The sequence below is a fragment of the Eleginops maclovinus genome, chromosome 1, assembly GCF_036324505.1.
Source record: "Eleginops maclovinus isolate JMC-PN-2008 ecotype Puerto Natales chromosome 1, JC_Emac_rtc_rv5, whole genome shotgun sequence".
Classification (NCBI taxonomy): domain Eukaryota; kingdom Metazoa; phylum Chordata; class Actinopteri; order Perciformes; family Eleginopidae; genus Eleginops; species Eleginops maclovinus.
The window spans coordinates 21,434,692-21,459,529 of record NC_086349.1 but is presented as its reverse complement, the minus strand read 5'-3'; the positions used below and the strand labels follow the sequence as shown (position 1 = coordinate 21,459,529).

The window sequence follows — 24,838 nt, the reverse complement described above, 5'->3', positions numbered from 1 at the left end:
TCTTTGGTATTCTAAATAGGGCCACTAGTTTCATGCCAATATGTTGCAAAACTGAGGTGGCTGTGGCCTAGGGAGCCACCAGCTGGTGGAAAGGAAAGGAGAAATGTTCTTTAAATTCATTTCAGATGCCCTGTCAGGCCTTTTGCGTATGCCTCCTCTCTCCCCCCTCTGTGTCTGTTTGTGTTTGTGGCTTGGTTACAGGAGTGGGATCTGGTGTGCAGGTGTCAAACATAATAATATGATCCACAGCAGGACAATTCACAAGTGAGATATGAATGATACTGTATGTGCATTATTATTAACTGGTACATTTGTATTACTCAACCACACATTCATTCATTTCCTCAACTTTATATTGAAGAAGTAAGAATAAATGAGGTATTTGCTGCTGTTGATGTGCTCTAAATCAGTTTATCCAGAAGCTGTGTTTTTGTAAGGATAACAATTGTTTGTTTATTGTATTAGAGAAACATTGAATCAGCTGTTTAAGGTCATTAATTGGAAATAATTAGATAATCAATTTAATTAAAAGTGAGTAGTCTCCCAAGAACCATTGTTTTATTGTAAAATGAACTTGTACAGGAAATTGTAAACACAATTTATACCAACTGCTGATGACTAAAGATATCACACCTTCTGTAACATAACTGAATGTGCCAGCTGTTAGGGCCAGTCACAGCATTTGCAGCTGTCCCTAAAGACCAAAGTAGCTGGGCAGTCCATGATCGAAGTGCGGCCGTGGCCACAGTTGTAAAATTTACCTGGGTCATCAGGTTTGGCATAAACTCCACCAGGCTTTGTAGCACAGAAATTATCTTGTTTGGGAGGAGGGCTGGGGCGAGGAGGGTTGGGGTGAGGAGGGCTGGGGCGAGGAGTGTTGGGGCGAGGAGGATTGGGGCTAGGGCTGGGAGGACGGGTAGGACGTTGGGTGGTTTCTCCAGTAGGAACGGGAGGAAGATCTGTAGAAACAATAGTACATGATAAGAAGTATACACATACAACATATCTTCACTAACAATATATCATTTCTTCTTACCTGTGGCCATAAGAGAGCGGAGGGAGCTGATGAGGGGATAATTTCCCTGTCCACAGAACTGCCCATTAAAGTCATCAAAGTCCAGAGCCCAGACAAAAGCTCCTCCAAATCTGTTTTCCTTTAAGTAACTGACCTGAATAAAAATCCCACAGAAACATTTGAACGATGTATGCACATAGAAGTTGATTTGGACTGTATTAACTGGAAAGGAATTAGCAATATTTGGTTGAAAAACAGGAATACCTTGGTTGCAAAACTTTCCTTGTTGTCATATCCGACCCAGTCATTTTGTTTGACAGCATATGGAACTTTCTGGTCCTCAATCATCTGAACACTGGCCCCTTCAAGAAAAGTGCAAATCTGAAAAAAAGGGTTAAATGTAATCAGTAACATAGACTTACTAATACAACATAGACTGAAAGTTCAGTTCAGGTCAGTGCTTCCAGTCTCACCTCATAATAGGACCAGATGCCGGCCTCTCTTGTAAAAGCTCCAGCAGCAGCGGGACCACTCGCTGCAGCTCCAACCTGACTGGATTGAGTAGACAGATGAAATGTCCTGCCGTATGTAGCAAAGCCCATATTTAGCTTTTCTACAGGTGTGCCGTTGTCCCGCCAATATCGCATGGCATAGTCCTAAAAGGTGGATCAAAACAGATGGACAGAAGTCAGATCATGCATATGAATGGCACGTCCATCTTCTCCTTTTACTAGAAGAAGCTGGGCTCATTGAAACAGTTTTTATTATTATCTAGTTGAAATTAAACCATTGTAGAAGAAGATAGTGCAATGACATGACTATTGCTAAACCTGAAACAAAGCCAAATGAAATAGAAATATCATGTAATGATAATATGAACATTAGTATCCCCCTCGCTCGTCTCAGATCTGATGTTTGTGTGATCATGCTTTATGTCAATTATGATTATTTTTTAATGTGTTCTTCTTTTGCGCTCTGGATTTATTAATGCCAACATCAACTCAGCCAAGTTTAAAATCTTTTTACAATACCTATTTATTTCATTAGTTTTTTGCATTCTTTGAACGTTGGTTTTAACACTCAATTGAAACTGCATAAAAAAATATAACATTTAAGAGACATTTTTGCACTAACATTGAATACCATCTTTACATTTGCGAGCGAAGCAGATAAAGCACGATTCTCTGTACTCACAGTATTTAAGTAAACATTGCTCCCGGTCTCGTGGGATCCCTTGTATAGGGGGCTGTTGTGTCCAGTCACACTCTCCCAGGTGCCGTGAAAGTCATACGTCATCACATTAATAAAATCCAGGTACCTGATGAAACGCATGTGAGACCAAGTCAACCAAAACATGATGAAAGCTTACCATGGGGAAATTGTGTGCAGTCACATGTTGATGTACTTTGCAATCTCTGCGATTTCATAGCCAGCATCAATATTTCCTTTCCCAGCAGACACAGCAGCAGAGATCATTAATCTTGGCTGGCCAGTTGCTGTTCCCTCAGCTTGATACGCCTCAAGAAGCTCCTGTACACCATAAATCATGGAAAAGTCCATTTTTGGTTCATAATGAACACAATTTATGCATCAGAACAGTGATCTTTGATCTGACCTGGCATAACAGCGTGAATCTCTGCTTGTCCGCCGCGGGACTTCCTCTTCCACCGGGGAATTCCCAGTCCAAATCAAGTCCATCAAAACTGTATTGTCTCAGTAGTTTGATGGAAGACTGGATGAATGTATTTCTGTTAGCTTGTGTGGCCACCATTGTTGTGAATCTGGGTATAAGTTTTGGGGAAATACAACATGATTTGAATGCAACATATTGATCTCAAGCCATTGTGTTTTTAAATCTCCTACTTTTGTGTTCCAAAGTTCCAGCCTCCGACAGCCAACAGCGTCTTCAGATCTGGATTCCTGTGAGAATATATACATTTAGTTGCCTGCAACCTTTTTGCAGAGATAAATAAGAAAGAGATAAAACATTGTTAAACTGACCTCTGTTTGAGTTCATTTAAGGATTTATAGAGTTGATCATCGTTCCATTCGATGGTGACCAACTCATTCGCTTGGTTTATACCAGAAAAGGCGTAAATCAGGTGGGTACACAGGTTCGACTCAACATTTTGAGGCATAAACTTCCCTTGCCCGGGACGATATTGGGACCAGTTGGTGAAATAACACACCAGTCTGGAGGAGGAGACTATATTTTGTTTTCATTAATTTTTGAGATTCAGTTCATTCTTCCAATACAAAAATGTAAACTTTGCTTTTAAAGTTGCTACACAAAAAGTACATTATAAATGACTGACATTAACTGTGAACTCACCCAAACTGCCAAGGGAAAGACAGAGACCTTCAAAGCAAAAAATAATAAGCTAGTAAATATTAGGTAAAACAGAAGAAAACATGTCATGCTTTTCCTCGGGCCTTACCTGCAATCAGAATCAGCTTGTTCATGGTGGTGCTTGGATGAGCTCTTTCAGAAAACTGAGCAATCAATAGCTTTTATTTGCTTGTGAAAATAAAATAAACAGGAAGGAGCTTACAAAGGGTATGTCTGAACTTTAGACTCTACGCTGTTGCGCCATGCAGGACAAATAACAGAATCTGGTTCCTTTTTCACATGCCAACCAACAAACAAGTCATTTTTTAGTGTTCTAACCAGTCAAATTCCTTCCACTGCGGATAAGCATTTCACACTTATAATGGAAACTATTTATTTCATTTTTCCAAGCATCCCATGCATGTCTTAGTCATTGTGTAGCAATAGTGACGCAACTTTCCTTTGTTTTGTTCTTCCTTTTAGAAACCACACAGGCGTATAGAAACCAGTTCTGTGTCTCAATGTATAGAACAGTAGAAAATAAACTATTATGGTAAGATAATCATGTCAGCAAATTGGTTTCCATATGATTTTGAGAGCATTTACTTCAAATAAAAAACCAAGATGTTGTTTGTAGCAGCTGTTACTATCCACCAAAGCATTCACCAGGCATATTAAAGGTTGTATTATTCTATTTGGCATCAAAATAAGACACACAGACACTTTGCTAGTGATGTCGTCTTTCAATCTGAAGGTTGTGGATTAGATCCCAGCCCAACCATTTGGGGCGGCATTGTCTGTAAGGGCTTGGACTGGGGTCCAAAGGGTCACCGGTTCACGTCCCGATTGGACCAAAAAAACGTGAGTGAGCTGGTAGCTGGAGAAGTGACAGTTCTCCTCCTGAGCCACTGCCGAGGTGCCCTTGAGCGAGGCACCGAACCCTGAGGTTTGTCGTGTTTATTATTTGATTATAGTATACACAAATGTAACTAAAATGGAATATTCCAGAAATAAAAGAAGCATTTCTGTTTAATGCAGAATATATTTATTTAAGCCCAGTCGCAGCAGTTGCATCTTTCACTGAAAATGAGATTAGCTGGGCAATGCTGGAGGAATGTGTTTCCCTGGAAGCATTGATAGAAGGTGCCGAGCTTCTCGTCATTTCTGTAGAGGCCGTCACGCTTCCCGGCACAAAAACCACTTCCAGAAACGCCAGATGTTGTGGTGGTAGGTTTGGAAGTGTGAGTTGTTGGAGCAGTGGTGGCTGTTGTGTTGTTTCCTATGACGGGACGGGTTGTAGTGATGTCTGGTGCATGTGTGGTTTCAGGAGCTGGAGGTGGGAAATCTAGTAAAAAAAAAACACGTTTAAATTCAAGACATTATGGAACGTGTCTACTTCTTAAAAGAGGATAGTGAAAGGTTTGAAGTGTTGGGATTTTTGTTTACCTGAATCAATAAGAGAGCGCAGATAGCCGATGAGAGGATAGTTTCCCTCGCCACAGAACTGTCCAGAGAAATCATCCAGGTCCAGAGCCCAGATGAAGGCCCCTCCAAATTTGTTATCTTTCATAAACTTTGCCTATGGAATATAGATGATAGTTAACCCCTCATTTTAAAATGCAACTTTTGTTATTTTTGAAAAATATTTTAGTAACAAAGCATTTAAAGGTTACATGATACATGAGCTATCTGTATTTGCCTGCACAAGTGTGGGCCCTGAAAGGCCTAATAAGACCTTATGCCACAATATGGTTTAATTTAGTTTGAATTGAAATATACGTGTCTGGCATTTTCCCCAAAAATGATTAATCCAAAGATCTTTTGATAATGAATTGAACATTAAACATTTTCTCTCTTTTTCCAATTAAAGGTAGATATTTCTCTGCATGTTTAATAGTATCTTAGCAGAGATTGACTTAATTATGCAGATGATCATTGTGCTTACTGTTAATCAAAGCTTGATCTCCTTGTGTAGTGTTTGGTTCTAAAGCAAAAATGCAGGAACTTGTAATGATGCAACAAAAAGTTCCAGACTGAGGGATTTTTGCCAAAGAATACAGTTTCCAGTTAGAGTGCCATCTTCTGCTCGATGTAAGGTATTCAAAACTGTCTGTGCTGCCTCATTGTGGTCAGCTGTTCCTAGTGCATAGCTGGCAAGATATGCTTCTTCTATCTTGCTCAGTATCTCCATGAGACATGGAGCAAGATATGTTTTTATTACCTTGAGTTCATAGCTCCTTCTGTTGTCAAACCCAACCCACTCATTTCCTTTAATGGCGTAGGGCACCATTTGATCATTAATCCAGTTGACACTGGCTCCATTGAGGAAAGTGCAGATCTGTAGAAATGGAAGGAAGTGATAATCAAAACATCCTCCACATGCTTTTAAACATCTATTCATGTGGGGCTTGAACTAATAAAATCTGCACTGAGTTCATTTTAAACATGTTGTGTTGCTTTTTATTGAACTTTGACTGACCTCATAGTTGGACCAAAACCCAGCTTCCCGGGTGTAAGGCCCGGCAGCGGCTGCTCCGCTGGCTGGTGCTCCAACACCGTTAGCTGTGGATGTTGTGCGAAATGTGCGTCCATATGTTGCGAAACCAACTAATAGCTTTTCAAGAGGAGCTCCTTGGTCCTTCCAGTAATTCATGGCAAAGTTCTGTGAGACAAAAAATTATTAATATTAAAAACACAAGGACGTCTTGAGTATTCAGCTTCTGAGTAATGAGGATGACACATGTTGTTAAACAGTTTACTAACCACATTGAAGTAGATGCTCTCGCCCTGATCGGCAGAGCCACGGTACAGAGGGCTGTTGTGACCAGTGGACGAATCCCATGCTCCATGGAAGTCATAAGACATGACATTTATAAAGTCCAAATACCTGTAAAACAAGCATGATGTCACATAGTACAAAAAGAAAAGCACATTTGTTTGACAACTTTGAGGCTCAATGACTCGCTGTCACTTGAACTCACTTTGAAACTTTAGCAATCTGATATCCACTGTCGATGTTTGCCTTCCCAGCAGCCACTGCAGCTGTGAGCAGCAGCCGTGGTTTTTTGGTCTCAATGGCTTCTCGTTGGAAGGCGGCGAGTAATTCCTAAACGCAATTGAAAAGGTTGAGGATAGATGTACAATATAATACCATTTAAAGTCACATTGCTGTAGTATCTTAAATCAGGTTGCTATTTTAATGTTTCATTCTGTGGGATCAGTGCTAGAACTAACTAAGTACATTACCCAATTACTATTTTTGACATAATTGTACTTTACTTGAGTATTTCCATTTGTGCTACTTGTATCCCATTAACTTTAATAGGCAGATATAGTACTTTAACTCCACTTCGTTCATTAAACACTCATGGTTACTAGTTACTTTTTGACATATACGACATGTGATAGGCTTATATGATATAATGCAGCTGTACTACTAATACCCAGTATCTTACAAAGTCTAACATTGGCACCATATTGACAAACTACAACATTAAAATGCCCTGATATGTATTTGTTCGTGATGAAAACAAGAATTATGTAGTATTTTAAACAAATAAAATACTGTGAACACTGATTTAGCTGAACATACTTCTGTTTTTCTACTGAAGTGACATTTTGGATTTAGGACTTTTATTTGTAATGTTTTTTTTCAGACCATAGAATTTCTACGTTAAATTAAGTAACATTTCTCAGGGATTTGAGTACTTCTTCAACGTCTGTGTGGGATTATTTCATTGCTGCTGCTAGGGGAGGTTTTCCATACTGACCTGGCAGAGGACTGTGAACCTCTTCTTGTCCTCTGCTGGGCTTCCTCGTGCTCCGGGATACTCCCAGTCCAGATCCAGCCCATCGAAGCCATGCAGTCTCAAAAATCTGATAGAAGACTGGATGAATCTCTGGCGGTTGGCCTGGGATGAAACCATGATGGTAAATCTGTAAACATGTCAAAGAACATATAGAAACACTGTAGATGATGTATTCAAAATGATATGAGATAAAGCAGTTTCACAGCTTTGTGATTCCTAGTGGACTCACTGTGGTGATCCGAAGTTCCACCCGCCGACAGCCAGCAGAGTCTTCAGACGAGGGTTTCTGTAAGCAGTGAACATTAAAATGTATTAATGAAAGAGAAAGTTGGATCCTTTAATTTACTGCCAAGTTGAAAGGAATCATCCTGGCATGTACAAATTACATGATAGAGTCCTGCATCCAAAACGGTGTTTAACAATCAGTCTTAAAATTCATTATTTCTTCTAAATGATTAAATCCATACTTCATACTGTACATTATAAAACTGCTTTTGAAACAAACCCCATGTTCATTTCTCACAACTCAATGTACTCATGCCTTTTTTAAACTCATGATTTCCTGCTTCAGTCACAGTTTTTCCTCAAAACCCTTTCTTTGAGTATTTGTGTTTTTCTTTTGCCTTTTCCCCTGTTTTTGTCTTTCGTCTATAAATATCTTTTACATTTCTTTCTACCTAGTTAAACTTTCACCACCGCATTCAATTTAACCGTCTACTGTTCTTTTACAATCTCCTTATATGGAAACTAAATGATATCACAACATGTCACAAACATGTAACTCGACTGCTGATTAGCTGTTGTTAAATAACAGCTGATATGACCTCAGGTATTATTGGTCCTGCAGGCAGTAATACGTCACCTGTTCTTCAGCTCATTGAAGGATCTGTAGAGAACATCATCATTCCACTCATATGTTGACAGCTCGTTGGAAGGGCTGATGATTGAAAATGCGTAGATCAAGTGTGTGCAGAGGTTTGGGTCCACGTTGGCGGGCAGGTATTTGCCAGCACCTGGTCTGTACTGCGACCAGTTGGTGAAGTAGCACACCAGTTTGGTTGAAGACACTTTTAAAGAGAGGAGAAAACATTCAGAATAAAGTTGTTTAGAAGCGATACAGAGGTTGGAAGTAACTACGTACATTTACTCAAGTACAATTTGGAAATACTTGTACCATGCTTGAGTATTTCCATGTTCTGCTACCTTGTACATCTACTCCATTACATTTCAGAGGTAAATAATTTAATTTTATTCCACTACATTTATATTGTACCTTTAATTACTTTACAGATTTGGATTTATAATGTGAAATATAATAAATCCTTTGAAATAACTTCATTTAAACCTGAAGTAACATCCACAAGCTACCCTGAAGTATACAAAGTAATATAAAGCTGCACCTTGACATGAATGCCTCAATAATTATAATCAAAACATATAATATATATTATTCTGGAATGGGCCAATCTGCATCACAAGTATACACACAAATAAGCATATTTTTATATTTGTTGTACTTTTACTTGAGTAACATTTCGAAAGCTGGACTTTTACTTTCTACATTCTGGTACCTCCACTTTTACTCAAGTACAATATCTGAGTACTTCTCCCACCTCTGAATGTACATGTATGATACAGAAGTGATATAATGAATGCATACCCAACTGGAGACACATCAAAAGGGACAACCCTAAAAGGAAAACAAAGACTTCAAACATATTCCTCACAAATGATTGTCTTTAAATGAATACAACATTTGGATAATATAACTTACCGGCTAAGATTGTAAGTCGAGCCATGTTGTGTCCGCTGAGCCTATTCCACAGAGCTGCAACAATTTAAAATAATTGTGTGTTATGAATCTTGCATTATAGTTTGCAACTAGTTAACCATATAGAGTCTGTAGTAGGAAGTATTACTGCACATACTAAAACATGTATTCAGAAGAAATATCTTTATTGTTATACTCGGGTTAAAAGAAATGTTGCATTCGTTCCCCAGGTGTAGTTCAACAAACAACTATAAATGAAAACAAGCAGTAGTTAAAAGGTATATGCACATTTATAATTTAAGGTTAACCATGAGAAATCTAGTCCCTGATAATCTCTGTGTGCTCTTTACTCACCGGTTCACAGTCGATTGGCTGAATGCTCCTGGGATCCTCCTGGAAGTCCTTTTTATAGACGTGATAAGAACGGGACAAAGGCTACAAGACAGTGAAGTGTCATTGATGCTCCTGAGACTGATTAATTGTCGCTGTAAAAAAGTCGTATTAGACTGTAAAGAGCTGCCGAAGGTGACATGAATAGAATGTGATATCCGTTTTTATTGTCAGATATCTCGAGATCAGAGCAGGACCGCTGAACAATTCAAGCGGATAAAATTAACTTGATAAACTGATGCTTTGTATCTTATATGACGTCAGGATTCAAATGGTTTCCCTGGATCCAAAAACGAAATGTAGCATCAGGGTTAATATATTGTAGACTGTCCTTGACACAACATTAATGTGTTTTATAATCAGGGTAATCTTGGATGCAAATTGCTCAATGCCAATCCTTTTTTTTCTCACAGCTCAAAGTGATGTCTTTAAATGTTTGTTTTGTCAAATCCGGAGTGAGGAAAGCAGCAAAGGCTCACAATTTAGAAGCAGGTACTATTTTAATTAGAAGCTTGAAAAAACATGTAGCATATATTATATATATTTTGGTATCAGCAGGACTAAAAGCATTGCTACACCTTTCAGTATCAGTTACAGGACAATTTGATGTATATAAAGGTTGATCATTGCAAGACAAATCTAAGAGCATGATGTTTAGACCCTGTTTTCCTGCATATTTGTATTCTTAGTCATTCACAGTATCGTTTGCTCAGGTCCGATCTTGACCTCCTTGACTTTGCATTAACTAGAAACGCAAAGGAAAGGTGTTGCCTGTTAATCTATACTTTACGATTCTGTCATTCCCTCCTCTAATCAGAGGGTTTGCAATAATAAACACCCAATATCAGGCGCTACAGTATCATATCAGAGGCGTAATAAACCTCAATGGTTGTTTGATAAGATATCCTTGAGCTCTATGATCCCTTGATGACGTACCTGCAGGTTATCTCCTTTAGCAGCAAAAAGGCCAGAGTTCACAAGATGGCTTTACAGTTTATATACTGTATGTAGGACAAATTGATGCAGCAGCAGTCTGAGAGACACTTGAAATAATATGCTTTTTCCTGTCTTGCGTGAACGAGAGATAGATGAGAAGCATCAACTCACATCTGTATGTTTAATATGCATACAGCTTAGCCACAACACTGCGAACAGAGGAAAACAAAACCAGTTGCAAAGCCAATTCCAGCAGGTCAATGGCCAAGAAATAGTCCTGATCCGGACCCTGTATCCCCCTGTAAAACACTAATAATTGCGATGAAATGCATGCTGGTAAGTGGGAATAGTTACCTTTGGACAAGCCAGGCTGTACTGTAAGGTAAGTTGACAGTGAGTGTGGTAATACTTCCTCTACTACTCACTTACAGTTTTAAATCAAATTAGGTATTTGGTTATTTCATCAAATAGTATGCACTGTGGTGATGTTTTAAACACAGACACCGGCAAACAGTTCAAAACAAATAATAATAATACTATTTAAAGAAGCTGAATAACCTCCTTATCAGGTTTATTAGGAATAGATTAGCTGGATTTAGCAGTAGGAGTCATATCAAACATGATAGAAATACATATTTTCCACTTTATTTACATTTAGGACATAACTGTAGTAATACACGGATAATGTTAGGGGTCAAATAAACTAAAATGGTGACATCAAAAGTTATGAATTGGAGTTTAAAGCAGGTTCAAAGAGACACACGAGCAAGCGCCTGGTTATGGCTGCTTACTGATACCTGATACTGGCTTTACCTCTTGCCCTCCAGCAATGTACAATTCTCAAACTGAGTGTGCAGATGACTAATAACTCCCTGGAGATGTTTTATTATCCTTCACCTATCACCAACAACACCGTTATACTCTGACATTACACTATAAACACTAGTGCATCGAATAAGAGTATGCAATCCATATCCAGAGTGTACATAGTGGCTCCTGTGATCGGCAAAATATGGTCTGTGCCCCTATTTCAAACTAACACATAAACATAACACAAATGTCATTATTGAAATTAGCTCAAAGAAAAATATGCAATGAATATAGTTAAGTTGGTCTCGGCAACGTCTTTTATCAACATGATAAACGGATCCACTTCTGTCTCCTCTGATGTGCTATCTGAACATGCACTCATGCCAATGCACATGACACACAGCTTTTTGTATTTACAAGAAATGCAAAACATATAGCTTGCATTTTATCAGATGATAACGATCTCATCTTTGGTTTTGTCCCAAATATTCCACCATTTTTCTTTTTTTAAATGAATGACAGTCGATCAGTCTGAGGGTTACAGCACCTCATGCTCCAGCTGTTTCCTCCTGCAGACAAACAACACGCACCCCAAAGTTTCGATCAAAGGTGGAGGGTACAAACACGGCAAAGTCTTCTGAAAAAGAGAAAGGTAGTTCGACTATGAGTTTTACGCCAGGGAGTAGATGGTATTCATCGGAGAGTGGAGCTCCAGACTTGCACCAAAGTCCAACTCCCTGACATCTCTCCTGGTTCCTGTGTACTGGCCGATGAAAGAGCCGTCCTCGTTGAACTGTATCTCGCATCCGTCACCATACTCCACCAGACTGTCGTCACTGTCTGATCGCTTCATTATGGCTTCTATAGACGGCTGGCCTCTCTGAAGCCCTCTTTCCTCCTCTCTACAAAACAATGCAAGCTAGAATTACCTCCTCACATTTGGACACATTCTCAGATTTTTGATATCTTAATATGGCACAAGTGTTTCCCCCTGGTTTTAAATTGCTTTTCAGTGAATAGATGTTACATTTTCAACTTATCGGACTGTCAAGCTGCTGTCTCATTTGCATTTTTGCACTTAATATCTTCTACTTTTATAATGATCATTAATTAGAAATTCACATTTTGTAAAATATTCAAAAAAAGCAACAAAAGTCGACCCATACAAAAAATCTCACATGTCAATAATGAGGTGTTTGGTCAAAAATATCATAATATCATTTCTCCATATCGCACCGGCCCTAATCTGAATGTTAGCACAAGAAGACAGAAAGGATGTAGGATATAATTTAACTTGATGTATAAAACATGTCAAATGTTCATGTACTCTACGTACCGTCGGGGGTAAGGAAGAGTGGAGATACGTGCTATCCTAAAATATGAAGAGTTTGTATTAGATACTCATTTGGTCAGAGTTATTTCATCACACTTCATTGATCATTCACTCATAACATGCTTTAAACAGTTCAAATATTCTGTAATAAGTATAAGACTGTAGATGTACACACTGCATCAAAAACCCATGCGAGTCAACGAGTCAATATTTAGTATTTCCTACCTTTCAAGAGACCTTGAGTGGTTCATGGGAAAACAGCAGGGTTGAGATTTGGGGGGAATAAAGGTTTAGATAGAAAAAGGTAGAGTAAAAAGAAAGGCAAAACAAAACAGAAAATAATATGATTACGAGTTATCACAAAAAAGGTCATAAATACTGTCATCAGATTTGATTTGTACCTGTGCAGCAGACATAAGGTTTGTAGGATTGAAATCCCCAAACACAAAGCTCATGCACAGCTACAGAGCAAATGGATGTAAATGCACAATTATATAAGTCACTTTTAATGATTATAGTGCTGTACAGTGTTATAGGAAACATAATGATGAATTATATATTCAGGGTTAAGAATGTCTGTATAAAATATTGAGTATTTTTTTAATTTGTGTTTTTTCCAGCAACTGTCTGCTGCCATGCTAACCTGTAGTCAAACGATCCCTCCTGATCTTTGTCATCCACTGGCTCCAATGAAATGTCTTTCTTTTCCCGTACTAAAATGAAAACAAGCTACACTGTAAGAACAGATACAGTGTGTTGCTTTTGGACATTATATAATATAAAGAATCACCACTGTACCTGGGTATTTCCCCCCTCGGCTCCTCTTGATGAAGCAGACTACGAGTAGGATGAGCACGATGAGGGCCACAGCACACATGATCCCGATGAACCAGCCCTGAGTGGTGATGTCCACCTGATCCTGTGCATATACTGAGACACACATATGAGCGAACAAATGTAAATACATAGTCTTACGTCATCAACTCAAAGTGTTAATGTGGCAGGTCATCATATGTGTTGATGCAAACAGTTTATTACTTTCTGTGGTGTAATGGAGTGACTCCTCCGTATGCCAATCCCCTATCCCGAGCCGAGTTCGTGCGGCCACGGAGAATCTGTATCTGGTGTAGCGGTCGTATCGCCGGAGTGAGAAACTTGTTATATTTGGAGTGAACTCTTCAACCCGCTCCTCCTCTCCCCTAGTGGCATTCACTGTGAAGAGAGTGGAAATCCAAGTGTGTTTAGAGGACTCTTGATGCTGGGAGAGTGCACACAACAACACTATTATGAAGCTGACCTGCTCGGACAGTGCCCACACAAGGGTTCATTAACCTTCCGATAACATACTTGTGGTATTTTGGTCTTTGAGTGCATATTAAATTGTGCTATTATGTGCTACCAGGACCTAAGTGTTATTTGTCAGATTTTGTGAAATGAACAGCTTTCTTTTATGTTATTAAAGCTTTGCTGTTTCTTCAACACTTCAAAATGAATGTTCCAGAGGTTTGGATGACGTACCTGTCTGATACTTGAGTAAATATCCAGTTATGACACCGTTGGGTTCGGCTGGCAGGTCCCAGTCGACATAAATACTGTCAAGATGTCGCTGTTGGATCCTAAAGGATGTGGGAACGGATGGTACTACAGACAAAAACACAGCAGGAGACAACATATATAAATGCTGGAAATAAACATTAAATGATTTTGCTCTTGTTTTTTGGATGGTTAATGATTGCCTTTTCTTACCTCCTTCCGGCGTTGAGAAGTGTATGTTATTACTGGGCGGCCCTTCATATCGATTGTTTGCCACCACTATATACAGCTTGTAGTTGCTATAGGGGATGAGCCCAGTGAGGACCCCCGAGGGCTCCGGATCATCGGCTAGAAAAGATCTAGACTTCATCGCTCTGTTGACCCTCAGCCACCTCAGCTGGCTGCTGTCTCTCCAGTAGTAAGCCTGACAGATGAGAAGCAAAACACTGAGCATTTTCATTATGAATTCCTGCACACTGCCGGTTCAATACTAGGTATTTATACAGTACATATGTATGCTCATGATTTGTTATAAGGTTGCATACTATTTAGTTGTTTAAATAACTTCTGCATACCAATAAAGTACACTTTATCTTTGTCATGCAACACTGACGGCTGTTACTTTCCATACTTTAACATAAAGCTCTGTTATCTAGCTCATTATAGCCTTTTGATTTTCCATCATAAACAGTGGACTTCACCTTTGATGTGAAATTGCCATCAGGTTATAATGTAGTCTATCAATATACAAATATAAGTACCTTGTATTCCTTCAGTTCTCCCTGCATATCGCCGTGCATCACAGAGTCCCAGTGCAAAGTCACCTGGGTGCTCTCGATGTCAGACGCTCTCAGGTTCAGAGGTGCCGTTAAGGGACCTGAAGAACACAAAGAGGTGATTGGAAGGAAAACTTAGCCAAAATGTTTACATAAAATAGACCCAATAAAGATGAGTGTTGAAATCAGACTAAGTTGTGCAGATATCTCAAACTGTGATTGACGATGTTGATTAGGGGTGTAATAACTGTAAACATAATAGTGTGTAACTAATAATTAATTGGGGAAAAAAGGCACAGAGTCATGGTGATTGAACGGGTTGTTATTGAACGTAGGCAATAACTAATAGAATGGGTAAAAAATTCAAGGAAATAAGGGTCAATCAAAATTTTAAAAGGAAGATTTTAAAATATTATCAAAAGAAAATGCAACTAAAAAGACACAACCGGCACTTTGAGGCGAAGGTAAGAAGTTGGTTTCAGTACGCTAAACAGTTGTGTGCCATTAAACATAGCAGAAGAAGAAATAATACTTTTCGCTGTATCTATATCTCACAAACTGGAGGATTTTATTACTTACGGTCTTCCCCAGAGTAACCAATGACAATAGGAGACTCTGGACCCAGCCCGAAGTCGTTGACAGCCTGCACTTTGAGCTCGTAAGGAGTGAAGGTATCTGCGTCATAGATGTAGTACCTCTTCCATTTAGTGGTTGCATTCTTCCACTCCTCTCGGGAATCTCTCCTTCTCCACCACACAAGATACTTCAGGTGGGGCCCGTTCCACTCTCTGTAGCTCAGAGGCTGAAGTACAGTTTGATTTCATTGTAGTAGAAATGTAAATATTCAACAGTCACGATAAAGAGGAGACAGTTACTTTAAATGTGTGATGGGTTCTTTACCTCCCAGCTGATCTCCATGTTATTCCTCCACGTACCCACACCCTTCACGTTCTTTGGGACTATATCTGGGGCTGTACAGGAAAACAAATACAGTGTTAAAATCATAAGCTTATAATGCTTGACTCAACATTTCAGGAAAAAAACACTTAAAGTTACATGCAAATTAATTATTGTTTAACAGTTAAATATGAAGCTAAACTCAGCCTTAAAATGAATTTAAAATCAGGCTAGCTGTTTCTTACCGGTCCAATTTTGTATTCACTGTCTCCATGCTTTATGTTGAGCAAACTGATATAACTCTGGCTACTCACTCTTGCCCAGAAAACAAATAAACATATGATCCAAAATTAATAATTGTTCCCTAAATGTATTATTGAAGATAACAGGTTTTATTTTCATATGCACAAAAGCTACAGTGTAGTTGTTGGAAATCAAAATCTGAATTCCCAAGCCCGGCAATAGTGCAACATACAGTACAATATACTTAAGACAAAAAGACATAGGAAATAAAATGGAACGATATGCTAGACAAAATAAGTTACTAGCTTTATATGTGTCTGAGAGCTAGTATGTATCTCAGGAAAACTAAACTCACGTGCACCACTGCTCTGGAAGCGCGTAGATTGACGACTAGGGCGACTCATTCCGATTTCATTGATAGCGATGACCCGAAACTCGTAGTAGGTGAACGGGGTAAGATGAAGAATGACAGAGTTGAGGTTCCCTGGATACGTTGAGAGGTTTCTCCACTTTCCAGGCAACCAGTCATCATCATCAAACTGCACTAAGTAATCTGCAACAGAGCAATAAATTGAGAAAATGTCTGGTAAATACAACAGGACAATAACGCTAAAGGAGCATATGTTTAGTTGAACAGCTCTTACCTGTTACGGGTTGTGGTTGCTGGCTCCGGGGACCCAACTGAGTCTTACAGTGCGCTCGTATGGATCTGACAGCTCCAAACTAGTGGGAGGATCTGGACGGTCTACAAACAAAAATTTGCGAACAATTAAAGAGCCAACCTTGTCTCATGGTTGCTGAAATGTCTTTTAATTCAAGCATGCCTTACCCATCACCATTAGGCGTGCTGAGGCAGACTTCTGTTCCAGTTCACTCTTAATGACACAGGTGTAATTGCCCTCATCGCCTCTGATTACATTCGGGATGATCAGATTCGATTCATCCAGAGAGAGTCTGAGGTAACAAGAGAGTAGAATTGGTCAAGGGTTTACACAATAACAAAAGTAGTCTTTTGGTGTGTACTTTTGTATAATGAATGAATTAAAAGACGTACCTCCAGCCAAGAGTGACCTGCCTTTTGTCTTTAATCCAGGTGGTTGTGACAGGTGTAGTGATATCTGATTTTACCACACACTCCAAGCGCACATCGGTTCCACGCATGACTTTCATATTTTGTGGTCTTGTGACAATTAGAGTGGGCTCTGAGAAGAAGGGTTTCAAACATTATGTATCACACAAATAAAAATGGAAAAGATTATTCATACGAAACAGCGTGACACTCACCTTTGACCTCTATTCGGACTTGAATCTCATCTCTTCCTGCGACGTTGCTGGCTATACACAGGTAGGTTCCCTGATCTTCTACCTGTGTGCGTTTGATCTCCAGAGTCCCGTTACCAAGTGTCCTAAAACGATTTCCTTCAAGACCCCCCTGTCCATATTTGGTCCTGTGTTAAGCAGACCCATAAACACACACACATGAGCTGATTTGTACACACTCCTTGCATTTAAATCTCATACAGTGTGTGTTCTCACCATCGCAATTCAGGCACTGGAGAGCCAAAGTAGCGGCAGTCTAAGAGGGTACGTCTATCCTCAATCACTTTGACGAGATCATTCCTGGGCCCGAGAATACGTGGCGTTGCATCTAAAATACATTGATAATAATACAAACATTTTCTTATTTTTAATCGGTACGTTTTGTTATCAAATGCATATACATTTCAGGGCTCCCTAAAATGTATTTTTAGTTTTAAAATGTTCATAATGTCCTAATTTATGAGCCCATTTTCAACGTGAGCATGACATTGAAAATGTATTTGCGTGAAGGACTAAAAACGTTTTTAAATTGGTTATCCCTCGGTTAAGAATTCAAAGTCTTCCACTAGACAAGTCCGTGTGAAAACAATGTTTTGCAATGTCAATGTTATTAAAAGAGTGGTAACTTACGTAGCACGTTGACAAAAGCGTTGGCCATAACGTAGCCAAACTGATTTGAAGCGTTACACTGGTAGACGGCTGTGTTTTCAACGGTCACACTGCGTAAAATCAGTGTGTCTCCTGAGACCTGTCTGTTAGCCTGTGGTGTAGCAGCTGCAGAAGAAAGAACCCACAAATGTTCATCATATTTACCAAAAAAAAACATAGTAGACATTCTCCAAAAACATACTTTCAATGGGTTCCCCGTTAATGAACCAGCTGACAGTGGGACGAGGAGCGCCATCAGATTGACACACCAGGCGTCCATTTTCCTCCGGAGCTAAGACCAAATCGGTGGGCTTCTCCAGCCAGAAAGGAGCCGCTGTCAGACACAATCATTTTAGTTGTTTCCACATTATTTTGCAGTTTGAAATGTTTCTAAAAGTGTCGCTCACCTTTGACCCTGACGGTTATTGTGTGCTCTATGTATCCAAGCTTATTGGTGGCAGTGCAGCCGTATTCACCCACATCTTCAAAAGAGGCCTTTGGGATTTGAATCATCTTGTTGAAGTTTTTTATTCTCATTCGTGGCATCACTGCCAGGTTGTCACCATTCTTGGTCCACGTAATATGAGGAGTTGGCCTTGATGAAGATAAACAAGGCTTTACACAGGAGGACTTCAGACATCAAAGTCAAAATCATACTAAAGAGAAAATATACAAACACACTGGCTCTTTGAAACAATCGCATTGAATATTCTATTTGCATCACTAGTACATGTCTTGTGATCTTTGGTTGACACTCACACTCCTGCAGCGATACACTCCAGGAGCAGTTCTTCCCCTTGCAGGACCAGTATGGAGCTGGAAGAGCCGGTGGGAGACAGCCAGGAGGGGGCAGCCTCGGCCACTGTACGAGCTGGGGAGGAAGCAAACCAGAATACACTAATCACACAAGCACTCATAAACCCTGTCTGACCGTGAACCAAGTTAATTCAACAAGAGATGCGCGCTAAAGCAGAGCACACACACCACAGTTACTATGTTTAGTTGGAGCCAACGAGTAGTCTTTTATAGGACATGGTCTGGAATAAAACAAAAGGTCCAATCTATAGGTATACTAACCACAACACCACAGGGATTTAAATGAAAAAAAGGCATTAAAAGTGATCGTTTTTAGTGTTGGTTTGTTTAGAAACAGCTGAGGTAGTATAGATGAACACAGCAGATGTTAGTGTACACCAATACAACTCAACTCAAGCCTGGACCTGGTGTGTGTGTCTATGTTTATGTTTTCTAAGGAATTCAATAAATAACATGTAGGAAATAACCGTATAGTAGCCTGTTATTGAACCAGTGAGATTATGGAGTATTTTCTGATTCCATTATTAAATGTATTGCAAAATTAACTGTTTAAGGTCAAAATTAAGTTCAGCTACACATAACACTCATTTTTGGTAACCGATTTAGACAACATAGTCATTTATCACAATATTGTGTCATAGGTTTTTCTTCACAATCCATTTAAAGACTTCTCATAGCGAGTAATTGTCAAGTCCTAGTGGACAGACAGTCATACTCACTGGTGATAACTTTAACAACAACGGGCATCTTCTGCTGGATGACATTCTTGTATGGGAAGCGTGCATTACAGCAGTAATCAACAGCAGAGTCATTCAACAGGACGTTAGAGAAGTACAGATCTCCATTAACTCCCATTGATATCCTGCGGTCCGGCCGCACGGGCTGCATGGTGGGGACAGCCGTCTGGATCGGCCAGTTGAAAGGTCTCGCATACGAGCCTGACATAAAACAAAGTGTAAGAAACAAGTACTGGAGAACCATTTCAACAGCTTTTAAATAGCTTCTGTGTTTGGCATTTCATTAGAGTGTTCCCCTGTTTAGGCTTATCAGGGCTTCAGTGAATCAGATGTAACTATGGTGGGACACTTACAGCTGGACATCCAGTAGGTTTCAGGTTTGGGTGGGCCTGGTGGCGGGTCACAGGATAGGACCAGAGGCAAGCCAGCGCTGACCGTCACTGGCTCCAGAATCTCCCTCGGCCACACAGGAGCTCCTACAAAAACACAGAGGTAGACGTGTGAGCAGTTAATGAACTACCACATAAGAATATTATCTTATAAAACAGGTCTTTTTATAATCTGAATCTCATAATAAGACCAAAACAAGCAATGAGTTGATCCTACTGACATGTAATGACTCCGGATTTAGGCTCCAGCTCAATACAAATATGCAAATTTGAACCTAAAAATGACCGGAAATGGACTTTTGCTGTTTTAGAAAGTTAAAAAGTTATATATTCTAAAATATTGGTGATTGTTTTATAGAAAACATTGTATTGTAGAGCATTTTATTGAAAAGTAATGTACATATGACGTGTGTCACTTTATCCTACTGTAAGTCACGGTTCAGTGGTGAATATTAGGAAATAGCAACAAACAAATATTCTCTTGCAGTCCCAATACTGATCTTACTATAGAGTCGTAGTCTGATTTTGCTGGAGTATGCAGATCCATACTCATTGGAGGCAATGCACTGATACTCGGCCTCGTACTGTTCTGGATTGTTCCAGGCATAAATGTCCAGCGTCCCTGAGCGCCTGCGCATCGATGTTTGAGAGTCACGAGCCACGTTGAAGTATTTCCCATTACGCCTCCATGAGAAACTTCAGGAAAATGTAAAGAAAGAGAGGAAAAAACAATGAGGTGTGTTGCAGATAAAAATATCACTGTTCACTGGGCTATATAAGCTCTTACATAGGGTGAGGGTTTCCTTTGGCTTCACATTCTATGACCATGGTGTCTTTAGGGTCAACAATATGATCCTTCACTGACTGCCTTATGATGGTTGGGGGCTGCCTGACTGCACACAGAGAAATAAATCAGCTCAGGATATTAAAAATGTCCATGGTAATACAAGATATATCCCAAATTACAAAGTGCAATATTAGTTACAGACTCACCTTCCAGAGGGACGTCAAAAGCCCAAACACTGTGCCATAGAAGCAGCAGCAGCGCTGGTTCGACCAGTGTCCCCATCTTTACAGAGCATGGAACCACAGGAAAATGTACTTCACCAACTCTGCCGGTCACAACATGACAAACCTAACCTGGGGTAAGACCTCATTTATAGAAAATTATAGACCTGGGGATTTCTTTCTCATCTTTGAGTCAAAATATATTTTTTAAAGATATTAGATAATTGTATAACTCTTTGTCAAACCGATAGAAGGGAAATCACGATTAGGTGAATCTGGAAACACTTTGTGAAACATTTGACATTAGCCATACAACAAAATGGTTTCTGAACAATGTGTTCAATTTGTAATAATGAGCTGTATTATATAAGCCTTTTCACTGACACTTAATCTGAAAAGTAACTAGTTGTCCGATAAATGCTATGGAGAAGAAAGGAAAGACACTTTTTAAATGAGGTGGAAAAGAAGCATAAAGTCCAATCAAATTAAAGTACCATTAAAGAAGAAACATGATTAACGAATGTTCTTAATTATCTCCACCACTGACATCTCAACAACTGGAATCACACTGCTGTACCATATTCTCTTAACATAACAGCTCATCATCAACAGGAGTGAAAAGTGTTAATTAAATGTCTTAAAACTCCTTTCACAATATTATTACTGGTGGTTATAGCATTGAACCACAAGTCGTGTTAGAACAAATACTTGTCAGTACCTACCTCTCTCATTTAAAGTCAAATCAGGGCTCTCTCCTCCCCATCTCTGTGGTTTCCCCAATGCAGCGATTACTCCAAATTATTCTTGTTTGTGCAGTATACCAATTAAAGCCTCAAAAATCAGGTCAAGAACCCTAGAGGAGTTGATACACTTCAGTAATAGAGTTTCTGTCACTGCCACTTACACTCATGCCTACCCAGCTTATGAATAATGAATGAGCGCCATACACCACCTACTCCTCACCCACATCACTTCACTGTTCTGACCCTGCTCCCATGATCCTGTCTGAACAATCCCTCTCAATCAAACACAACCACAAAGTTTGCTCACACAGTTAACAAACTGAAGTCCTCAAGCTATAAAAGTTTGGATTTATTAAGCCAACAGTTGGGGACTTTTATATGATTTGTATTTAACAGAGTATCACTTTTCATTTCAGCCTGATTTATATCTATCAAAGCAACAAGAGCATTCTTGTTGGTTTTGATGACATCAAAATTGTGGGCTTCATTGTTGACTGGAGAGAACTGAGGAAGTATGAAAGCAATGTTTGTTTCTTTCATATGAATTTCACATATGGCTAGTCACATGACTCCAGCGCAATAGTCCTTACAAAGGTTGGAAATATGCAGCACATCTTTCTCAACAACAATTTTACTTTCTGTGATATGAAATTAGACATCTCAAACTCCCTTCTCATACATCCTGTATTTTGTAACAATTAGGACCTTATCTATGTTTTGTAAGACATATGACATCTACACAAACTTTCCCATGGATATCCTCAGAGGAGGAAAAGGTCATAGCCATTCAGCTGAGAAAATCCTACAGGAGGAAACCAGTTGTATTTTTTAGAACAGTGCCAAACTCACAGGAGAAGCTGTATTATAGTTAAACAAAAGCCATCTCACTGCTTTCGACGGAGTCCCAACCTGTGTGGGCTTTCAGGCATCCACACGGGGCTACTTATACAAACCAGCTGATGTGCTAAACAATAGCGTGATGCTGGGGAAGGAGGGGTATAAAATGAGATAGCTCTGCCTACAGATTAAATTAAACTTCTCATCAAGGTTTTTATTCACAAGTATTTAGCATGAATATGTTTCTCATTGGATAGAGTGTATGATCACTTGAGACGTGAATCATTAAGACTCTCATAGCTCAGCATCCTCTGGCCCTGATCCCCTCCTCTGTATTCACAACTGACAAGCTGACTTGACTCACAGGGAAAACAAAAGCAGAAGTGACATGTTAAGCTTCTTGGCTCTCAGAATGGGCTTTTTTCCCCCATACATTGGCCTGGCAGTGAGCAGTGATCAGTGCCATGCACCAGATTGCACAGTGAAGAGGCCGAGAGGCAGACAGAGCCAGCTCAGTGATGACAAGAAGGTCTCTATGCTCGCGGGTCTCCTTTTGCACGTGTGCCCAGGGTTCGGCTAAAAGCAGATGGCATGTGGGAGAGAGAACTCGACCGCACAAGCTGCCTGTTCAGACTCAGAGCACCTATCATTTGCACTTTGACGTCACTGCATCAGGAAGAGAACAAGAAGAGGCTGGAGAGACACTACAGGACACTGTGCTACATTGAGTCATCACCACTGTGCAGTCAAAACATTATTGTTTCTCCAACTTGTGATTCAGACTTTTCTGGTTAGTTCGGGGTAAACTAAAAATGTAATCTCAAAAAGCATCCTGTAAAAAGAACAATAGCCTACAGTTGTGCTAGTGGCTCTGTGAGACTGCTTAGTCAAAGAACGTGAAGCTAAATGCTCATGTCAACATGCTAACATGCTAATGTCTAGCAGATAAAGTATCCTCTTTATTTTATGTGTTAACATATCCACATTGCCAATAAGCACCTAACAAAAAATAAAGCTGAGACTGAGGGTAACATCATTGGTTTGAAAGGTAACTGGTTATACATCTAAGTAAGGGACATATGGTGGAACTATTATGGAAATGTAAAGGTTTTTTTTTAAAGTTATCACCATTGAATAAAGGTATTCTGATTCTGATGAAGAAATGAATGTCTAATAAAGGTTTGATTCAAATTTCAGTCAAAACCACAAACATCCATCTTGCTACAGGGCACTCAGTCCAATTCCTAATTTGAGGACAATGGTTTACTCATTTGATCACAATCCTTAACATTCAAGTATACATTTCAGTCTGTACAAAAATGATGAACCAATCAACAGACATACATCGTCAGCCCAGATAAAGAAAAAAATAATATATGAAGACTGATGATATTTGGTGCTATAACTGTGCAACATTATGGTAAACATAACGTTTATTTCCTGACATGATAAAGCAAGATAAGTAATCCACAGGCAAATGTCCTTACACTCCCTGAATTGTTAATGTTCCTTGCCAGTCACAAAATATCCTATGTTTTCTAGAAACTGTGCCAAAGTCACATCTGTCTATGACAAAGTGATGAAAATGTATGCCAGTTGTCTCAATGTCAGGTGTGAGAGCTGAACAATCATGTTCACCCTCATAAAAATCTGCTGATGCAGTTCTAGACCCATCCCACTTCTCAACCCAGACTATGACATCATTAAAACCTGACTTCCACTTACAGCCGTCTTGAGCGACAGCTGCAAGACGGGACTCACTCCTTCACATGGCCTCACATTTCTTGATCTGCTATAATACTTAGTGCTTTATATCCACAAACAATTCAATTTAACATGGACAATGTAGTAATTGTTTGAGGTCCTACCTTTGAGTGTAGTTTAAGTGTTTTCTCTGCTCCTTGATCCTTTTTTCCACTTGTTGCAGTGAAAGCGAACTCCTACTCTCTTCTCATCTTGTCACAGTAGGTTCACATCATCATCACCTGTTCCAGCAGCATCTGTTTTTGTGGCCCACCATCAGTTTAAAGCAGGTGACAGGCAGGATAACAGAGACTCATGTGGCCCAAGATAAACACAAGGGAAATGTCATGTACTAGTTGGTTTAGGTATCATCCAGCTATCTAGCAACAATCGACTGCAGCTTGCTAAGAGAGAATTTCTTCTCTTTTTTTGTTGTTGCATTTTTTTCATTTGTGCTGTTGATTTGCAGGGTGTGTTAGACGGGGGGTGGGTTACTGACCTTGTATCTTCACTCTGGCTGGCACGAACGCACACGCTCTCACACAAAGCGTTTCTGTCTGGAACAAAGTCCGTCCATTGTTGACCCGGAGGGCACAGCTTCCACACACATGGAGTAGATTTAACCCATCACATTCAAATTATTGGATGGCTGCTCCTTCATTGATAAAATCGTACACATTTTCCATGACAACGGTGGTTTAGGTATTCGAAACGTGGTGACTGTTTTATGCATTTAGTAAAGGAAAAATCGTTTG

At 39.6% G+C, this 24,838-nt stretch overlaps 3 protein-coding genes across 5 annotated transcripts; all 3 read right to left on the bottom strand.

Moving 5' to 3' along the window:
- Positions 1-541: 541 nt before the first annotated feature.
- Positions 542-3,520, bottom strand: LOC134863322 (chitotriosidase-1-like). The gene is made up of 11 exons (XM_063882177.1): positions 3,454-3,520; positions 3,348-3,374; positions 3,017-3,221; positions 2,879-2,935; positions 2,631-2,796; positions 2,421-2,545; positions 2,210-2,333; positions 1,489-1,671; positions 1,280-1,396; positions 1,037-1,169; positions 542-959 (listed from the first exon to the last, which is right to left on the bottom strand). The coding sequence occupies exons 1-11, from the start codon at positions 3,476-3,478 to the stop codon at positions 664-666; spliced, it is 1,458 nt and encodes a 485-aa protein (XP_063738247.1). The 5' UTR covers positions 3,479-3,520; the 3' UTR covers positions 542-663.
- Positions 3,521-4,362: 842 nt separating this feature from the next.
- LOC134866562 (acidic mammalian chitinase-like) lies at positions 4,363-9,399 on the bottom strand. 3 transcript variants are annotated; one of them, XM_063886797.1, is made up of 13 exons: positions 9,280-9,285; positions 9,082-9,170; positions 8,928-8,981; positions 8,814-8,843; positions 8,016-8,220; positions 7,383-7,439; positions 7,115-7,280; positions 6,326-6,450; positions 6,108-6,231; positions 5,824-6,006; positions 5,566-5,682; positions 4,791-4,923; positions 4,365-4,689 (listed from the first exon to the last, which is right to left on the bottom strand). In XM_063886797.1, the coding sequence occupies exons 3-13, from the start codon at positions 8,950-8,952 to the stop codon at positions 4,394-4,396; spliced, it is 1,461 nt and encodes a 486-aa protein (XP_063742867.1). In that variant the 5' UTR covers positions 8,953-8,981; positions 9,082-9,170; positions 9,280-9,285; the 3' UTR covers positions 4,365-4,393. The 3 variants fall into 3 exon arrangements, with proteins under 3 accessions (XP_063742850.1, XP_063742867.1, XP_063742859.1); XM_063886789.1 differs by lacking the exon at positions 9,082-9,170 and having other exon boundaries at positions 4,366-4,689; positions 9,279-9,399; XM_063886780.1 differs by lacking the exons at positions 8,928-8,981; positions 9,082-9,170; positions 9,280-9,285 and having other exon boundaries at positions 4,363-4,689; positions 8,814-8,871.
- Positions 9,400-10,405: 1,006 nt separating this feature from the next.
- Positions 10,406-20,897, bottom strand: nfascb (neurofascin homolog (chicken) b). The gene is made up of 26 exons (XM_063886810.1): positions 20,746-20,897; positions 20,540-20,645; positions 20,258-20,448; positions 19,717-19,839; positions 19,346-19,564; positions 18,570-18,681; positions 18,218-18,405; positions 18,013-18,144; positions 17,793-17,936; positions 17,379-17,490; positions 17,127-17,290; positions 16,897-17,044; positions 16,672-16,796; positions 16,495-16,587; positions 16,198-16,404; positions 15,603-15,673; positions 15,282-15,504; positions 14,688-14,803; positions 14,140-14,350; positions 13,912-14,034; positions 13,432-13,605; positions 13,192-13,323; positions 13,037-13,106; positions 12,619-12,630; positions 12,397-12,432; positions 10,406-11,962 (listed from the first exon to the last, which is right to left on the bottom strand). The coding sequence occupies exons 1-26, from the start codon at positions 20,819-20,821 to the stop codon at positions 11,731-11,733; spliced, it is 3,540 nt and encodes a 1,179-aa protein (XP_063742880.1). The 5' UTR covers positions 20,822-20,897; the 3' UTR covers positions 10,406-11,730.
- Between the last annotated feature and the right edge of the window lie 3,941 nt (positions 20,898-24,838).

Bases quoted from the DNA above. Each gene is read 5' to 3' on its own strand.
- LOC134863322 (XM_063882177.1), bottom strand. From the start codon at position 3,478: ATGAACAAGCTGATTCTGATTGCAG. The intron at 2,546-2,630 runs GTCAGATCAAAG...TATGGTGTACAG, and splicing joins GATTCACGCTGTTATGCCAG to GAGCTTCTTGAGGCGTATCA. The intron at 1,672-2,209 runs GTGAGTACAGAG...TCCACCTTTTAG, and splicing joins GCAATGTTTACTTAAATACT to GACTATGCCATGCGATATTG.
- LOC134866562 (XM_063886780.1), bottom strand. From the start codon at position 8,871: ATGTTTGAAGTCTTTGTTTTCCTTTTAGGGTTGTCCCTTTTGATGTGT. The intron at 7,281-7,382 runs GTGAGTCCACTA...ACATGTTTACAG, and splicing joins TGGAACTTCGGATCACCACA to ATTTACCATCATGGTTTCAT. The intron at 6,232-6,325 runs GTGAGTTCAAGT...CTTGTTTTACAG, and splicing joins CAGATTGCTAAAGTTTCAAA to GTATTTGGACTTTATAAATG.
- nfascb (XM_063886810.1), bottom strand. From the start codon at position 20,821: ATGGGGACACTGGTCGAACCAGCGCTGCTGCTGCTTCTATGGCACAGT. The intron at 14,035-14,139 runs GTAAGAAAAGGC...TTTTGTCTGTAG, and splicing joins CTTCTCAACGCCGGAAGGAG to TACCATCCGTTCCCACATCC. The intron at 13,107-13,191 runs GTACAGTGGTGA...TTTTCATTTTAG, and splicing joins CCGAGGGGGGAAATACCCAG to TACGGGAAAAGAAAGACATT.